Here is an 18,701-nt window from a genome sequence, read left to right as displayed (position 1 = left end):
TGTGATTTGGCCTACTCCCTTTTGTGCCAGTCTGCTCTGCCTGCATTGGTTTGCTCTGCTCCCAGGTCCCAGAGACATTTCCAGTGTTTCAACTCAGCCAGCGAAGTGCAGCCTTCAACCTTCTGGAAAGGGAGCATGTGCTCTCAAAACTAGAGGGGAGCTGCTTATATGGACAGAAGTCCTCACCATTGATCCTTGATTGGTCTGTCCTTATGCAAATGAGGACTCCAAATCCTCATAGTTTGTCCAAAAGACACTGTCTTGAGTGGTTAGAAGAGAACCACTCTGGTTGGTTAGAGCTGTGCAGCTTTGATTGGATGGGGAAAGCCTCAGTCCTATTGGTTAAAATAAGAATCCAGGAACTCCTTTATAAAGGCTTATTCAAATGGCAGAAATACAGTGCAGGTGGGCAGATGCAAGCAGTTCAGCATAGGCTTTTCCCTGAAGCACAGTTTGTGTGAGAAGCCCCTGTGTACAATGGCTGCTAGGCTTGTTTTCTTTTCTTTTCTTTTTTTTTTTAATTTTTTTTATTTGAGCCCAGCTAGTCACCAAAAGCCCTCTTAGTAGGTGTTTTCTTTCTCAGGGTTCACAGTCTTCATTCTCTGAGTTCTGAGGTCAGCCATGAAATTCACTTCAGTAAACATGTATTGACTTACTTTGTGCATGACTTGTTTTATGCATCCTTGCATGGTAGTTCCATACACAGGCTCTGAAGCCAGGCCCCCTGGGTTTGAATCTTGGCTCCACCACTTTCTAGCAGTGTGCCATTGGATACGTTTCTTGATCTCTCTGTGTCAGTTTCCTCATCTGACAAATGGAAGTAATAATAGCACCTACTTCACAGAGTAGTTTTGAGGTTAAATGAGCTAAAGCATACAAAGCACTTAGGTCAGTATTGCCTGCCTTAGAACTTCTATTTTAAATGTTTGCTCTGATTATTATGCAAATTGCCAGAAAATCTTATTCCTGCATGTATGCATTTAAGTATTTAAACATTCTTGCCTTCTTCCCCCAAAAAGGATTTTTTAATTGGAAACGTGGTCTAAGAATTCATGTCATATAGATATAATTATGTTATTAACTGAATGTTTTCTGCCTTTATTTTAGCCAGAAGGTGTGAAAAAGGAAAGTTATGCTGGTATTACTCTGGACCCAAAGGGTATTTACGGTAGGCAAAATAATTTTGTATTTTGTGCGTCTTTTACTCTAAAAATTATGGTGTTATGTAACTTGAAACACTATTTTTCAAAATGTTAATTGTCTTGAATGAGGAATGTCCACCTCTTAGTGCATTGCCATCCTTGATAGCATGTATCATACTGTGATCCAGATGGGTTTAGAACAAAGAAATACAATTCCATTAGTTTTAAATGCAAGCATTCAAATAGTAACAATTGCATGATTTCCCTTAGATAGTAATCATTTTCTATCCAACACAATAATAATTGTAGTATTTTTATTGTGCCATCAGTCCAAAGAAAACATAAGAAAAAGTTATTTACATACTTACTTAACATGCATTATTTGAAAATACAATAATCACTTTTACAAGGTGATTACAAATGAACAACTACATTTGTAGTTATTCCTGCTTCCCTTTTTTCCTTTAATTCAGATGTCCCAAATCTTCTCAAGGTTAGAATTTTTGCAAAAATGTAAGCACTTAATCAAGGCCTAAATATATTGCCTATTTATGAAATTTACAATGTGCTCAGTTAACAATTCTTTTCAAGAAAAAGAGAATTCTGAGTCCTGGCTGGCGTAGCTCAGTGGATTGAGTGTGGGCTGCGAACCAAAGTGTCGCAGGTTCAATTCCCAGTCAGGGCACATGCCTGGGTTGCAGGCCACGGCCCCCAGCAACCGCACATTGATGTTTCTTGCTCTCACTCTCTTTCTCCCTCCCATCCCTCTCTAAAAATAAATAAATAAAATCTTAAAAAGAAAAAGAGACTTCTGTTTCTTCTGTAGTCCTTATTAAATGGTTAAAGTTTACCTTACTGTTTCATTGAATCATTTTTTTTCTTTCAGTGATATAACAATGAGGATTAAAAAAATAGTTTACTTCAGAATGCCATTTCCTCTGGGAAAGCAAAGAATTAAGACCTTAACATTTTATTTATTTTTTTTAAAGATTTTACTCATTTATTTTTAGACAGAGGGGAAGGGAGGGAGAAGGTGAGGGAGAGAAGCATCAATGTGTGGTTACCTCTCTTGTACCCCTTACTGGGGCACAGGCCCGCCCTGACTAGGAATCTACCTAGTAACCCTTTGGTTTGCAAGCCAGTGTTCAATCACTGAGCCACACCAGTCAGGGCAAGACCTTAACATTTTAAACTAGCTGAGTATCATAAGCTGAATAAGGACTTCAATAGAGTAATAAGAGAAAAATTCATCATATATTCATGTATCCATACACTAATGTTTTTCTCTAATTTTATCTGCACACAGTCCTCCTCCCACCTTGCCCACTGTGGGGAATCTGTGGGAAGGGATATCACAAGTTATGAGGGTTTTAGCCTCACATGGTAACCTCATGACTCCAAGCCACTGCATCCTTTGGTTTTCCCTCCTTTTTACCCTTGTGCCTCCTATACTAACATTATTGCAAACAGCTTTCCAAAATGGTCCTGTCTTACCCATCCTAGGTATGAACACCAGATCCATAAGATGGGAATGAATGCTCTTTTAACTGGTAATAGATCTCTCCATCAAAAATCTTTTTTTAATAAAGATTTTTATGTATTTTTAGAGAGGGGAAGGGAGGGAGAAAGAGAGGGAGAGAAACATCAATGTGTGGTTGGCTCTTGAGCACCCCCACATTGGGGACCTTTCTGACAACCCATGTGTGGTCCCTGACTGGGAATTAAACCAAGCAACCCTTTAGTTTGCAGGCCAGCTCTCAATCCACTGAGCCATACCAGCCAGGGCTCCATCAGAAATCTTGGTTAAAAAAATTTTATGCCTCTTTCCAATCTTGTAATATGACTTTTTCCCCTCATCATTTTAGGTAACTTAGGTATCTTTGTTACTTTCTAGAATGCTAAATAGGGTAAAGATGGCAACCAGTTCTGTCCAGTTTATTTCAGAGATTTTATTGAATACTACCATTATTTATATGTATAAGAATTGCTATACCAGAATAAGATTTTATAGAGTTCTCTTTTTTTCTTAGTCCTCACCCGAGGATATGTTCATTGATTTTAGAGACAGAGGAAGGGAGAGGGAGGGAGGGACGGAGGGAGGGAGGGAATGAGAGTAACATCAAACAGTTGCCTCCTGTACGGGCCCCAGCTGGGGACTGATCCTGCAATTTAGGTGTATGCCCTGATGGAGAATCAAACCTGAACCTTTTGGTGTACTGGACAATGCTCCAACCAACCGAGCCACATGGTTTCTGGGTTATATTTTTTTAAAACCGCAATGTATTTGGAGAAGTATATGGACAGTAACATTAGAAGAAATCTGAAAAATCTATCAGTGAGGGAGAAGGAGGTATCAAAACAAATTGTAAATTAATAGTAATTAACATTGTGGGATATCAGCTTAGAAAGAGACTAAACACAGACTCAATACTCAAGACTAGCCTTAGTTGTTAGTTTCTTTTTTTAAGTATATTTTATTGATTATGCTATTACAGTTTCCCAATTTTCCCCCCTTTATCCCCCCTCTGCCCTGCACCCCCAACCCTCCAGTATTCCATGCCCCCTTAGTTCATATCCATGGGTTATCCATATAAGTTCTTTGAGTTCTCTGTTTCCTATACCTTTTTTGACCTTTCCCCATCTATTTTATGCCTACCAGTTATGCTTCTTCCCTGCACCTTTTCCCCCTATTTCTCCGTTCTCCCTCCCCACTGAAATCTCTCATGTCCATTGCTCTGATTCTGTTCCTATTCTAGTTGTTTGCTTAGTTTCTGTTTTCATTGTTTTTCTTTTTTTTTTTAGGTTCATTTGTTGATAGTTGTGAGTTTGTTGTCATTATACTGTTCATATTTTTTATCATCTTTTTCTTAGATAAGTCCCTTCAACATTTCATAAAATAAGGGCTTGTTGATGATGAACTCCTTGAACTTGACCTTATCTGAGAAGCACTTTATCTACTCTTCCATTCTAAATGAAAGCTTTGCTGAATAGAGCAATCTTGAATGTAGGTCCTTGCCTTTCATGACTTGGAATACTTCTTTCCAGCCCATTCTTGCCTGTAAGGTTTCTTGGGAGAAATCAGCTGACCATCTTATACAAACTCCTTTGTAGGTAACTCTCTCCTTTCTTCTTGCTGCTTTTAAGATTCTCTCTTTTATCTTTAATCTTGGGTAGACTATGTACCTAGGAGTAGGACTGCTATGTCAAAGGGCATACATTTATTGAATGTCATATACTTCTGTGATATTTCTCTTCATAATGGCTGTACTGTTTACACTTCCACTAGCACTGCATGAGGGATTTCATGTCTCTACTCCCTCACCAACACTTGGTGTTCCTTGCCTCTCTAAAATGCTCTACTTTTCAGGGGTAGAAAGTGATATTTCTTTATTGTTTTAACTTGGATTCTTCTGATTACTAATGATTTTGGGGGGGAGTTTGTGTGTGTGTGATTTAAACATGTGTTTATTTTGTTATGTAGAGCACATCCAGATATAGGCATTCTTGGACTGATATGGCAGCTTCACAATGTCAGCAGAAACCCAGGCCTCTTCTGCCTTTCTGCTCATACATCCTCAGTGCATAGCTCCCATTTCCAAGCTAACCTTATGGTCCAAAATGGCTAGTGGAGCTCCTGCTATTACATCTACATTCCAGACAGCAGGACTAATGAGCTGTGAATGGGCAAAAGGCTCACTATCTGAGTTAGTTCATTTTTTAAATATATTTTATTGATTATGCTATTACAGTTCTCTGATTTCCCCCCTTCACTCCCCTCCACCCTGTACACCCTCTCCCACCCACATTCCCCCTCCTTTAGTTCATGTTCATGGATCATAAGTTCTTTAGCTTCTAACATTTCCAATACTATTCTTGCCCTCCCTGTCTATTTTCTACCTACCATCTATGCTACTTATTCTCCATACCTTTTTCCCCCTCTCTCCTTCTCCCACTCCCTTGTTGCTAACCCTCCATGTGATCTCCATTTCTGTGGTTCTGTTCCTGTTCTAGTTGTTTGCTTAGGTTCTTTTGGTTTTGTTTTAGGTGTGGCTGTTAATAATTGTGAGTTTGCTGTCATTTTACTATACATGTTTTTTTATCTTCTTTTTCTTAGATAAGTCCCTTTAACATTTCATAAAATAAGGGCTTGGTGATGATGAACTCCTTTAATTTGACCTTATCTGAGAAGCACTTTATCTGCCCTTCCATTCTAAATGAAAGCTGTGCTGGATAGAGCAATCTTGGATGTAGGTCCTTGCCTTTCATGACTTGGAATACTTCTTTCCAGCCCCTTCTTGCCTGTAAGGTCTCTTTTGAGAAATCAGCTGACAGTCTGATGGGAACTCCTTTGTAGGTAACTGCCTCCTTATCTCTTGCTGCTTCTAGAATTCTCTCCTTCATTTTTACCTTGGGTAATGTAATTATGATGTGCCTTGATGTGTTCCTCCTTGGGTCCAACTTCTTTGGGACTCTCTGACTTCCTGCACTTCCTGGAAGTCCATTTCCTTTGCCAGATTGGGGAAGTTCTCCTTTATTATTTGTTCAAATAACTTTTCCACTTGTTGCTCTTCCTCTTCTCCTCTGGTACCCCTATAATTCGGATGTTGGAACATTTAAAGATGTCCTGGAGGTTCCGAGGCCTCTCCTGATTTTTTTGAATTCTTATATCTTCATTCTTTTCTGTGTGGTTGTGTATTTCTTCCTTCTGGTCCACTCCATTGATATAAGACCCAGCTTTCATTCCATCACTATTGGTTCCCTGTGTACTTTTCTTCATTTCACTTATTGTAGCCTGCATTTGTTCATCTAATTTGCGACTAAAATCAACCAATTCTGTGAGCTTCCTGATCACCAATGTTTTGAACTGTGCATCTGATGGGTTGGCTATCTCTCGGTCACTTAAAAGGTTGGGTTCTGGGGCTTTTATTTGGTCTTCTGTTTGAGCCATCTCTCTCTCTCTCTCTCTCTCTCTCTTTTTATCTTATTTTTTTTTTGGTCTGGTTGTGCCTGTTACGGTAAGGGGGCCTTAGGTGTTCACCAGGGCGGGGCACCCCAGTGGCTGGGTTGTGACGTTGTATGTGGGGGCGGGGTCGAGAGGAAACAATGGCTCTTGCTGTGTTCTACTTGGGACCTCAGTTCCTTCTGCTACTTCCCCCAAGCAAACTGGTCCCCTCTGGTGCCAGTTCCCATGTGGGTGGGCTTGTACACGCTGTGGGACCCTCCAAGGGCCTCTCCTTTGAGGCTGGGTGTCTCTCCGTGCACCTCAACTCCCACAGGTGTCCTTAGTCAGTATCCTGAGGCTCTATTTCCCAGCGCTGGGATCCTGGGTTGCATACAGTGCCTTGTTTCACAATCGCTGCCTCACTGGGACTACCAGTTGCCACCCCTCAGCTGGAGTCTGCCAGTTGCTGGTTACTCACTCAGGGTCCACCCGGTGACTTCTTGCACTCCTCGGATGCCTTACGCGCCCCCAGATGCCTTACACGGTGGTCCCAACGCTCTCGGCTCTCCGTGTGGTGACCCAGGCCTGGCTGCCCAACTCCACCCCTCCTACCAGTCTGGATGATCAGGCTAATTTCAACTTCTTGGTTGTCCGACTTCCATTCAGATCAATTTTCTGTCAGTTCTAGTTGTTATTCTGTCTCTAAATTGTTGTCGTCCCTATCTTGGGTGTGCAAGGAGGCACAGTGCGTCCACCTATGCCTCCATCTTGGGCGGAAGTCCTGGTTACTAGTGATTTTAAACATTTTTTCGTATTTGTGTTAGCCATTTAGGCTTTCCCATCTATACATTACCTAGTCCTATCTTTTGCACTTTTTCTATTTTCCATTTGAGTTTTCTTACCCATTTCTTGTTGATTTTGCTTCTGGTTTACTTCATGCAGTGATGATCCACAGTGTGTTTTGATTTTGAACAGGAATCCTTTATTCTGATACAGTCAAATTCATTATAATTTCATTTTATTATTTTATATTTGGGGGGTAAGTTTTAAGAAGTCTCTCCACATTATTAGTTCACAAACATATTTTATCTTATTGGTTTTACAGATTTAACTTTTAAATGTTTTAATCTCTTTGGCATCTACCTTTATATGGGATGTCTTGATGAGTTTTACCATCATCTCTGACAAGGGAGTAAAACTGACTTCTTTTAGTTTTAACTTTGTTTTCTGTACCTTTTCCATCTGGTAGCAGAGTTGATAGTGAGAACTGAAATAGTCAAGAACAGGTATTGATGGAAAAAATGATGGAGGATCAAATTAAGATGATTTCAAACAACCAACTATCATTAAGTACCGTATATAATTCATGAACTGTTTACCAGATTTTTGGGTTATATTATTTTTACTCTCACAAAACCCCTTTAAGAAAAATACTGTTACCTCTGTTTAACTGATGAGCAAACCAAGGCATAGAAGGATTAAATGTTTTGCCTAATGTCACATATAGAGTAAGCTCTTTCTGAACTCCATGCTCTTTTCAATCACTGAACCTCTTAAATGTCTCCACTGAGTTTATTTTAATATTATATCCTCAGCACTTATCAAAGATTAGTGAAGAAAGAAGTTAGCTGAGGAATGTTCCTGTCTCTTCTGCAAAGTCACATTACTTGTCCCTTAAATTGCAAAATGTCACTATTTTTTTAAGCATCTGCCATGTGCCAGGGACTGTATTGAGTGCTAGGACTATAGCATTCAGTAAGGGATGGTTTCTGCCCTTACAAAGCTTTCTTAGCAGGACGACAGGAGGTAGAGTCTCTTTGTGGTGACTACTATGGGCTAAGCAGTAAAACTTCTGGAGTTCAGATCACAGATCCATCTGTAGTAGCTTTGTGACCTTGAGCAATTTGTTTTTAAGACTGTTTCCTCATCTTTAAAATAAAAAAAATAATAGACCTAACATCCAGGGATGTTGTGAGGATCCAGTGTAACAATGCATTTAAGGAACTTCGCAGAGTTCTTACTATTCTATTAGTAAAATGGTAAATATTATACTCTTTATGAAGTAAACCACTGGTTACAGTAGAAAAATGCTCTGGTACTGGTATGCTAAAACTCTGTGATTGTGCATGGAGAAAAAGTGTCTCAGTAAGACTAAGGAGAGGAGGTGGAAAGAGTTTCAGGCATGTTTCCTAATGGAACGAATCTTCATATTTCCTTAAATTATATGTTAGTTATTTTTAGATTTCAATTCTAAGAACAATTTCTTCTTTGAACAAAATAGCAATCTTACTTTTACTGGTGAATACAACTTATATAAACTATTTGTTTCCTCCCTTGTAATGACCAGGAAGCTTACAACCAAATTAAATGCTTTATTTCAAAAGATTACATAAGCCTAGGCTTTGATAAAAATCCTTGATTATTTTTAACCTCCTTCCAAAATTTTAATATTGTTATTAGAATGTTTTGTATTAAAACATCCTTAGAGGTAGCTATATTATAAATAATCTGCAAATAGCCTCCCCTCGAGAACTCTGTGTAAGTCTAAGAATTTTTTTTTTTTTAATTTCAGGTGTCACTAGCAGACAAAAGGAGTTCCCATACAGGGTACCATTAGATTTGGTTCCCAAAACAAAAGTCAAAAGGATTGTCAGTGTAAAAGGTAAATTAACAAATGCCACTTTTATTTCTCATTTCACTTTGTGCTTCAAACAAAAATCAAATATTCTATTTCTCCTCTGCTCTAGTCAATAGCATATACAAATTTACCTCTGGGAGTACCCGACTCCTACTCCTACCTTTGAATCCTGAACCATTTTCCAACTATCTTCTCCTATTGGCCTGATTTAAATGGAGCTTTATTCTCCATGCTGAAGGGTGGGGGCTGTCGCTGGCCCAAAGATGTCTCTCCCATGGGGGTGCAGCTGCTTCTGGACCTAAGAACGTCCCGTGATCTTGGTGGCTAGGCCTATTCCAGAGAATTCTTTATGAACTGTAAATGTCCCCCAAACAGCAGCACTGCTCTGCTAAACTACCCCCCAGAGGGGTTCTCTTCCCTCTAATGCATCTGTAAAAGTGGTGTCTTTGGTGGTTTTTTCCCCGTCTCCAGCCTTTACAATTCAATGACATATCATCAAAGTGATCAACAGTCCTGATTACACTTTATCTCAGATAAAAATCTTAGAATCACTAAATGTTAGTACTGCAAAGGACTTTTTCAATCATGTGCAACCTTGTTGTGTATATAAGAGTGCTGGTTGCCCAGGGTGGCACCGTGTATCATGGGCAGGGCCCTCACAGCACTCACAGGGTGTTCACAGTTCAGACACTTTGCTGTGCTTTGCTTTGCTTTGCTTTGCTGTGCTGTGCTTTGCTTTGCTTTGCTTTGCGGAAGAGACTGATTAATACCATTTACAACGTCTAACACTATCAGGTTGAATGGCAACTAATTTGCCATGTACTCTATGTAGTAATCCACCCACTGTATCACACCAGTTTACCACCATATGACAGTGGTAGTTTTAAGCCCACTTTTGGTATTTCTTTTAAATTTAGCTTCCTAACCAGACCTTTTTATTTTTTGCTCCCCAGTACTGAAAAGTAATTCAACTGCCTAGATAAAAGTGAAAGAATAAGGATGCTTGCTCTTACCACTATTTAAAATATACTGTTACTCAAAAATTCATAGAAATTGATTGTGTCTACTTTGAATTTTGTGTGCGCGTTTCAGGAATGCTTATGGGTGAGATCATGTCTGCAGTTCTGAGTCGGGAAGGCATTGATATCCTTACCCACCTCCCCAAGGGGAACGCAGAGGCGGAGCTGATGAGCATTGTCCCAGTATTCTATGTTTATCACTACCTGGAGGCGGGAAATCACTGGAACATTTTATCCCCTAATTCATTAACTGAAAAAGAGTACCTGAAGAAAAAATTAAAAGAAGGTAAAAAAAATCTACTTCACTTATTGTACATAAAAATTTTGTGTTTCTTAAACTAATAGTTTAATTCAACTAATATTTATGCTGTTATGAGTTATACAAAAGCTTAACTGTAAAAGTATTTCAGCAAAAAACATAAGGCAGACTTCACTATGTGAGTAAATACTATCTGCTGTTGTGTCTTGGCTTCACTTACTGAAACGCCTGGACAAGAGTCAAGACACCTGCATTCCAGATCTGCAGAGCACTTCCTTCCTTCTTGAGTGAGCTCAGAAGGTCTTACTTGGTAGTTCCTAGTTTAAGTGATTTATATACTTCATTTGAGAAGTTCAATGTCGGCCACACATAGAGCATACGCTTGCGGCCCAAAACCAAGAGAAATTCACCACTACCAGGGGCTAATAAAGCACTCTTTGAGTAGAAATGGAGGTCACTGAAGTACTTCTTTTTCTGGTACCTCTTAGGGATGATAAGCATCATGTCCTACCAAAATTCTGACTATTCTTACAACATGTGGAAAAATGGACAAGGTAGTACTTGGTAAGTAGAAGCTTTGACTTGCATTTTATATATAGTAGTCAATTAATTAACTGAAGAATAATAACCTTTATGGAAACTTTATTCACCTAGTTGCTCAGGCTAAAAAAGCCTAGTCATCCTTTACTGACTTCTTTCTCTTCCAAGCCACATCTGATGCAGCAAATACCTTTGGCTGCACCTTCAAAATATATCCTGAATTTGACTCCTTCTCACCAACTCCACTGTACTCTCCTGGTCCAAGCCACTCTTATTCTCTGACCTGGATTATTGCACTAGCCTCCACAGGTTTTTGGCTTCAGCTCTTGCCCCTCTTCAATCTGTGCTGCATAGCATCTAAAATGACCTCATTAAAGTTAGTTCATGCCATTTGAAATGATTCAGGAGCTTCCCATCTTACCAGGACAAAAAACAAAGTTCTTACTATGACCTACAAGGCCCTCCATGATTTGGCCCCACCTCACCTCTCCATCTGCATTCTCTTCTACTCTCTTTCATTCCACTCCAACCCCAGTGGCCTCCCTGCTGTTCGTCAAACACACTAATCATGCTTCCAAACTCAGGGCCTTTGCATTGACTGTTTCCTCTATCTGGAATGCTTCCCCCAGGTATCAGCACGGCTTTCTTCTTTATCTCCCTCATGTCTTTTCTAAAAGTCAGCTTCTCAGTGAGGCCTCTGCTAATCATTCTATCTAAATCATACCCCATTCCCATCCCAACACTTTATTTCCTTCTCCCCAACTTTCCTTTTCTCCTTAGAATATATTACTAAATTTTTTTTAATTAAAAAATTATTTATTGAGTTTGAGAGAAAGAGAGGAAGAGAGGGAAAGAGAGCAAAAGAGGGGGAAGCCTCCATTTGTTGTTTCACTTGTTTATGCATTCATTGGTTGCTTCTTATGTGTGCCTTGACCAGAGATTGAACCCACAACCTTGACACATCGGGACAATGCCATAACCAATTTAGCTACCTGGCCAGGGCTAATCTTCTTTTAATTGAATTTGTTGGGATGATATTAGTTAATAAAATTACATAGGTTTCAAGTGTACAATTTTATAATATATCATCTCTATATCATATTGTATGTTCCTTATCCAAAGTTAAGTCTCCTTCTGTCAACATTTATCCCCCTTTACCCTCTTCTACCTGTCCCCATCCCCCTTTCTCTCTGGTAATCACCATAGTTGTCTATGTCTATGAGTTTTTAATTTTTTCTTAACCCTTTCACCTATTTCACCCAGCCTCCCAACCTCCCGGTCCTCTATTACTAATATTCTTACTTATCTCACTTATTGTCTGTCAAACAGCCACTACAATATAAGCTCTAGATGGGTGTTTCAAAGTATACCTAGCACCTGGTACATACCTGTCACACAGTAGGTACTCAAAAGTACTTATTCAGTGAAGCATAGTAACTTCCATAATTCTGATGATTTTGAGGGAAAGACTGTCTGAATTCATTAAATCCATACAGGAATCTATTTTCAAAATATACTGGACTTCCAGCCAAGATGGAGGCGTAGGTAGACACATTGTGCCTCCTCGCACAACCAAAAGAAGGACAACAACAATTTGAAAACAAGAAACAACCAGAACTGTATGACAGAAAATTCAACTGTATGGAAGTCCAACAACCAAGGAGTTAAAGAAGACATATTCATCCTGACCAGTAGGAGGGGTGGAGATGGGCAGCTGGGCAGAGAGGACTCGCAGCAAGGTGGCAGCTGGCGGACCCAGCGAGGTGGTGGATTGTAGAACAGGGCGCACAAGGCTGCAGCTAGCCAGCAAGGCAGCAGCAGGGGGACAGGCGAGGCGGCAGATTGCAGACTGGGTGGTCCCACATTCATGTGCGGATAAACCAGGAAAAACAACTAGGGAACAAGACAGACCCCACAACCCAGCGCCCCAGCTCAATGAAATAAAGCCGCAAAACACTAATTGAAAACACCTTTGGGGGTTGAGGCAGCAGTGGGAGAAACTCCTAGCCTCACAGGAGAATTCTTTGGAGAGACCCACAGGGTCCTAGAATGAACACAAACCCACCCGCATGGGAATCAGCACCAGAAGGGCCGAGTTTGCTTGTGGGAAGTGGAGGAAGTGACTGAAATCTAGCAGAGAGCTGACCAAGTGCCATTGTTCCCCCTTGGAACCCTTTCCCACATACTGCATCACAATCCAGTGATGTGGGCTACCCTGCCCTGGTGAACACCTAAGGCTCCAACCCTCACTATGTAACGGGCGCGTTAAGACAAAAAAAAAAAAAAATGCCCCAATTGAAAGAGCAGATCAAAGCTCCAGAAAAAAATACAACTAAGTGACAAAGAGATAGTCAACCTATCAGATGTGCAGTTCAAAACACTGGTAATCAGGATGCTCACAGAATTAGTTGAATTGGGTTGCAAATTAGATGAAAAAATGAAGGCTATGCTATGTGAAATAAAGGAAAATGTACAGGGAACCAATAGTCATGGGAAGGAAACTGGGACTCTGATTAACAGTGTGGACCGGAAGGAAGAAAGAAACATCCAATTAGAAAAGAAAGAAGAAATAAGAATTCAAAAAAATAAGGAGAGGCTTAGGAACCTCCAGGACATTTTTAAACATTCCAACATCTGAATTATAAGGGTATCAGAATGAGAAGAGGAAGGGCAACAAGTGGAAAATTTTCTGAAAGTTATCTGAAAGTTATCTGAAATAATGAAGGAAAACTTCCCCAATCTGGCAAAGTAAATAGACTTCCAGGAAGTCCAGGAAGCTCAGAGAGTCCCACAGAAGTTGGACCCAAGGAGGAACACACCAGGGCACAGCATAATTACATTACCCAAGATTAAAATGAAGGAGAGAATCTTAGAAGCAGCAAGAGATAAGGAGACAGTTGCCTACAAAGGAGTTCCCATCAGACTGTCAGCTGATTCCTCAAAAGAGACCTTACAGGCAAGAAGGGGCTGGAAAGAAGTATTCCAAGTCATGAAAGGCAAGGACCTACATCCAAGAATGTTCTATCCAGCACAGCTTTCATTTAGAATGGAAGGGCAGATAAAGTGCTTCTCAGATAAGGTCAAGTTCAAGGAGTTCATCATCACCAAGCCCTTATTATATGAAATGTTAAAGGGATTTATCTAAGAAAAAGAAGATAAAAAATATGAACAGTAAAATGATAGCAAATTCACATCATTCAATCATTCAATCATTAACAACCACACCTAAAACAAAAACAAAAACAAACTAAGGAAATGACTAGAACAAGAACAGAAACACAGAAATGGAGATCACATGGAAGGTTATCAACAGGGGAGTGGGAGGGGGTGGAGGGGGGAAAGGTACAGAGAATAAGTAGCATAGATGATAGGTAAAAAATAGAAAGGGGGAGGACAAGAATAGTATAGGAAATGTAGAAGCCAAAGAACTTACATGTACGACCCATGGACATGAACTAAGGGGGGAGGGGATGTGGGGGGATGTGCAGGACAGAGGGGAGTGAAGGGGGGAAAATGGGACAACTGTAATATCATAATCAATAAAAAAATACTGTCATGCTTTGCCAAAACATTTACTAAAAGCATGGTATGCCATGGCTTTGTGGGTTCTACAATATGAAGCACTTTTAAAGAATGTATGACTTAGAGTAATTGACTTTTAGATTATGCCCTTTAACTATTAAGAGGCCTCAGGATTTCATCCTGGACCCTTTTATCTTCTGTAATCTCTCCTTGTACAATCTCACCTTTGCCCATGACTTTCATAACTTCTATGCAGATGATTCCCTAAGCAATATCTCAAGACTTAACTTCTTTCTTAAGCTCCAGATCCACATTTCTGGGGTGTGGGAGCCAAAGGCCCTTCAAACCCAATCATACCAAATTCATTCTTTTGTTTCTCTGGTCCCTTATTCAGTATACAGCAATGCTCTGTACTTTAACCCTGACTTGACTCCTCCCCCCTTTTTTTGGCTTTATATCCAATCAGTCACCAAGTCTCACAGATTGTACCGTAAAAGTGAGTCTAACCTTGTGTGGATGGCACATTTTAAAAGACATGTAAATCCCTACAGCATGCCAACTAGAAGGTAACTATGTGGATACAATGGGTGGGTATTGATCCAGACTGGAAACCACCACAACAGGAGCTGGGAACTAAATGCCTAGAGAACAGAATCCCCACGGGAAGATGCAACAGTCTCAGGAAACACCCAGAGCTTCTTGAGAGTTCTAGGCAAAACTCAGTGGATGGTGTTGCAGCCAGAACATAGAAACACTTATGTACTGTCCTAGACCCAATTCCACAAGTTCTTAAAGAGAAACATATGCATAGAAAAAAAATGACTTGTACCTAAGTACTTTTTAAAAAATGGTGGGGGGAGAGATGCAAAAAAATACAATGAATAAATATCATTAATTTTAAAAAGGAAAATGAAAACAAAATTTTTACGTGACGGAGGGAGTCAAGTATCTCAAAGGCATCTGAGGAGCTGAAGAAGGGCCAGATCTAGGGCAGCTGAGTGAATGAGGGGACCAGAGGAGAGGAATGAGGGTGTAAACGGCATTGTGGAGGTTGTGGATTTGATCCTCTCTGATACTGTTTGAGAGATATTAGTAAAGACTTAAATTGCTTTTTGACTGAGTAATTATGATAATTAAAGCTTCCTTATGAGGTGGCAAGTCCTGAATCAATGGCATAGCTTAAGCGGAAGAGGATCAACACTCTCACCGATGTTGGGGAAGGGTGTTCAGGCCTCAGACAGGGATTTAGATTAGATAACTTGTACAAATTTTACAATCTAGAATTGCATGAGTTTGCTCTTCCACATCTCAGGTTCATGGATCAGTGCCCTGACTCAATACTATGTGTTTTCACCACTATTGTCTTTAATTTTAGACAGTACATTCTTTTTATCATCAGGCACCTACTTTTAGCTTGTGTGCAGGCGAACAATGTGGCAATCACAGAAGATGTGTAGTTCACATTTGTTGACCGAATGTTTTTGGAGATCTTCCTAAAATCTTCCCTTCTTTTGTAAAATAGCGACAACTTTTTTTGAAATTGCATGTTTTAAAGTATTGTCTTTTAAAGAATAAACACTGACCCTGGCTGGGTAGCTCTTCATTAAAGCGTGGTCCTGAAATGCCAAGATTGTGGGTTCAATCCCTGGTCAGGGCACATACAAGAATCACCCAATGAATGCATGAATAAGCAGAACAACAAATGAGTGTTTCTCTCTCTCTCTCCCCCACCCCCTTCTTCTCTCTCTCTCTCAAAATCAATCAACATATTTAAAAAATAAACATTGTATTAACTAAAATATACTGTAAATAGAAAGCCAAAAGGGATTCCATGTCTTAATATTTATTTATTTGATTTTGTCTTAAAGGTTAACAGCTTTTGTTTTAAGAGTACTGGGACAAGTACATAACTATGTACCTCAGAACCAAAATTCAATTTGTAATTCTTTAACATGGCTGATTGAGAATTGTCAACTACCAAGTGGATCTTTCAAGAAACATTCCAATTATCGAGCACTAAAATTACGGGTAAGGAAACCAAATGTACAGGTTAGCAATAGTTTTATTTACAAGTTTGAGTTTTGTTCTCATCCTATTTTAGGAGGATGAAGAAGAAAAGATAATACACATAATCCTGTAAGAAAATCCTCTTGTATACAGGCAAAGAATTTAAGTGGCCTTCTCATACTGCTTTCAGACTATTATAGGTCAGATAAGTGGTATCTTAGACATCTGCTATAACAGGCATTGATGGTTCCTAGGCAGCAAGTGCTAGAGACCTCAGAATGGGTAAAATGCACTAATCTGTCCATGTACTCTTGGTATAGGATCTGTACCTGAAGTTCAGAGCCTTCTTACAGGTTAAGGCAGCAAGGTGTCATGAAAGATGGAAGGGACCCTATTTAAACTCTGTTGGAAAGAGAGGTTGGGGGGTCAATTTATTGCAAGGTGTGACAAAGTGTTGTTTGAGATTAGAATCTATGTATATGCTTGATATACAAAGTAATTTCAATATTGCTCTAATATATTTTGCTCCTTAATTTGTTTTAAAGATTCAACAATTTTGTTGTTGTTGTTTTGCCTGCCCCAATCCAGTCTTTTTAATATCAGACACAAGGAACTCCCTGGCTAACAGGAGTCTCCTAATGGTCCCCTGTTGGACCAATAGCAGATCAGGACTCCCTCGAGATATGGGTGCAACTGACAACAACATTTGAAGAGTAAAATGCTACAATGATTTTTTTCCTTAAGATGTCCACCCACCCATCCATCCATCCATCTACATTCATTCAACAACCATTCACTGAGCACCTAATACATGCAAGAGCCTATTTTGGGCAGCCTGGGGGAGAAAGAGTAGGAAGGATGGACCAGACAGGATCCCTGCCACTAAGGAGCTCACACACTAGTAGAGAAGTGGAGTAAAAATACTAGTGACTCTAATCTAGACATAAATGTGTGTGTTCGTTCATTTCTTCAATAAATATTAATTGAATGTGTACTAAGTACTACATGGTAGGGACACAACAGTGAACAAAACAGGTGTGGTCACTGTGGCCACAGAGCTTATGATTTAACAGAGATATTGAATAGGTGATTTCAAGTTTGTGATATGTGTTAAGAAAAGGGAAATATCATTTCATTGAAAGCAGGGGATCTAACCTAGATTGGAGGAGTTGAGAAAATAAGTTTCTAGGCTTTTGGGAGCTAGGTAGGAGGGGGTCAGGAAAAGTGTTCCAAGTGGAGCCAAGAGCATGCCTGGCATTTTTGAAGTGGGGAGAGAGGGTGGTTCTTTCAAAGAGATGGGACCAAGAGAGCAAGGGGGTGAGTGGCTTGAAATAAGACTGGAGAAGTACTAGAGGTCACTTCACAGAAGGTCTTAAAAGCATTGCATTGTAATGTCACTGCCCCAAGAGAAAAAAAAATGTGGGAGAATAGTGACAGAATACTGCTTTATACATTTAACAGTATCTTGAAGGAGGAGGAGAATTTGAATGTGGTTAAGGAGTGTGAAGTGGAGCTTCAAGGTAGAGTGGTAAGGGAGAGAAGGGCATGTGAAAGCACAAAGAAAGAAAGAAAGATCCAGAGTTTACTGAGAAATGGCAAACAATCCAACTGTAATGTATAGAAGGAGACAGGGATATTAAGCTCAAAATGGAGATTAGAACCAGGTCATTTCACTTTAAAGACACCATTTCACTCTCCTTTATCATTATTTTTAGGGTACCTCATCTACTGAAGCCCAAGAGAATGCCTTATATCTTACAGCCTTTGCTGTGATTGGAATTAGAAAGGCTTATGATATATGCCCACTGATGGTAAGTAAGAGTTTTCTTTCTCCGGTACCCATCATCTATTTCTGCACCTTGAAAATAACTCCAGAATAAGATTGATGGTAGATTAGAGACCACCTAATCCAACCCACTCAACGGTTGAGAAAACTGAGGCCTATAGTCAGGCGAATTTAATTGTTCAGTTTTACAGGCTACTGAATTGTAGCGCTGGAACTAGAACTGGTAACTTCTGACTGTGATGAGGTAATGAGCCAGCATCCCCAGCTTCCTTCTCTTGTCTCTGCCCAGTCTGATGACCTGTGTATGACTCATATTATAGTTGAAGCGCTCTATGTCACGGAGCTACTGGTAATACACAACAGCATGTTTGCTTATTTGGGTTGTACTGTTTCATTTGCTTGGAAGCTGAGGGGAGAAAGGAGAGAATTCACCTGAGTGAATCAGCATAAAAGATTCTAAGGCATAATAGAGCTGAAACTCTGCTCTGGGAAGAGACAGGTCCCTGAGCTGAGGTTAAACACTCCTGCCTACAAATCAGAAGTAAATTAGATAAGTCCTTCAAAACAGCATGCGGAATGGAGATGGAAAAACCCAAGGGCGGCGACAAACTCAAAACTATTAATAACTGAATCTAAAAAATAAAAACAAAAACACCAACAAACTACGCAGACAACCAGAACAGGAACAGAATCATAGGTATGGAGATCATTTAGAGGTTTATCAGTTGGGAAGGAGAGAGGGGGGAAAAGGGGGGAAATGGTGCAGAGATCAAGAAGCATGATTGGCCCTGGCTGGTGTAGCTCAGTGGATTGAGCACAGGCTGCAAACCAAAGCATCACAGGTTC

General features: G+C 39.9%; 1 protein-coding gene across 7 annotated transcripts in view; it reads left to right on the top strand.

Annotated features, from left to right (window-relative positions):
- The window catches only part of C5 (complement C5), a 90,974-nt gene that overhangs the window by 46,191 nt on the left and 26,082 nt on the right, over nt 1-18,701 (top strand). For 5 of the 7 annotated variants that reach the window (XM_036022153.1, XM_036022151.1, XM_036022150.1 and 2 more), the window contains exons 22-27: nt 1,108-1,168; nt 8,657-8,746; nt 9,815-10,027; nt 10,489-10,564; nt 15,931-16,111; nt 17,785-17,880. In XM_036022153.1, coding sequence (XP_035878046.1) covers nt 1,108-1,168; nt 8,657-8,746; nt 9,815-10,027; nt 10,489-10,564; nt 15,931-16,111; nt 17,785-17,880 — 717 coding nt within the window. The remainder of the gene's footprint in view (nt 1-1,107; nt 1,169-8,656; nt 8,747-9,814; nt 10,028-10,488; nt 10,565-15,930; nt 16,112-17,784; nt 17,881-18,701) is intronic. The other 2 variants (XM_036022156.1, XM_036022154.1) reach the window with 1 other exon arrangement.

Source organism: Phyllostomus discolor, chromosome 3 (genome assembly GCF_004126475.2).
Source record: "Phyllostomus discolor isolate MPI-MPIP mPhyDis1 chromosome 3, mPhyDis1.pri.v3, whole genome shotgun sequence".
NCBI lineage: Eukaryota > Metazoa > Chordata > Mammalia > Chiroptera > Phyllostomidae > Phyllostomus > Phyllostomus discolor.
This window is presented reverse-complemented; position numbering and strand designations above follow the sequence as displayed.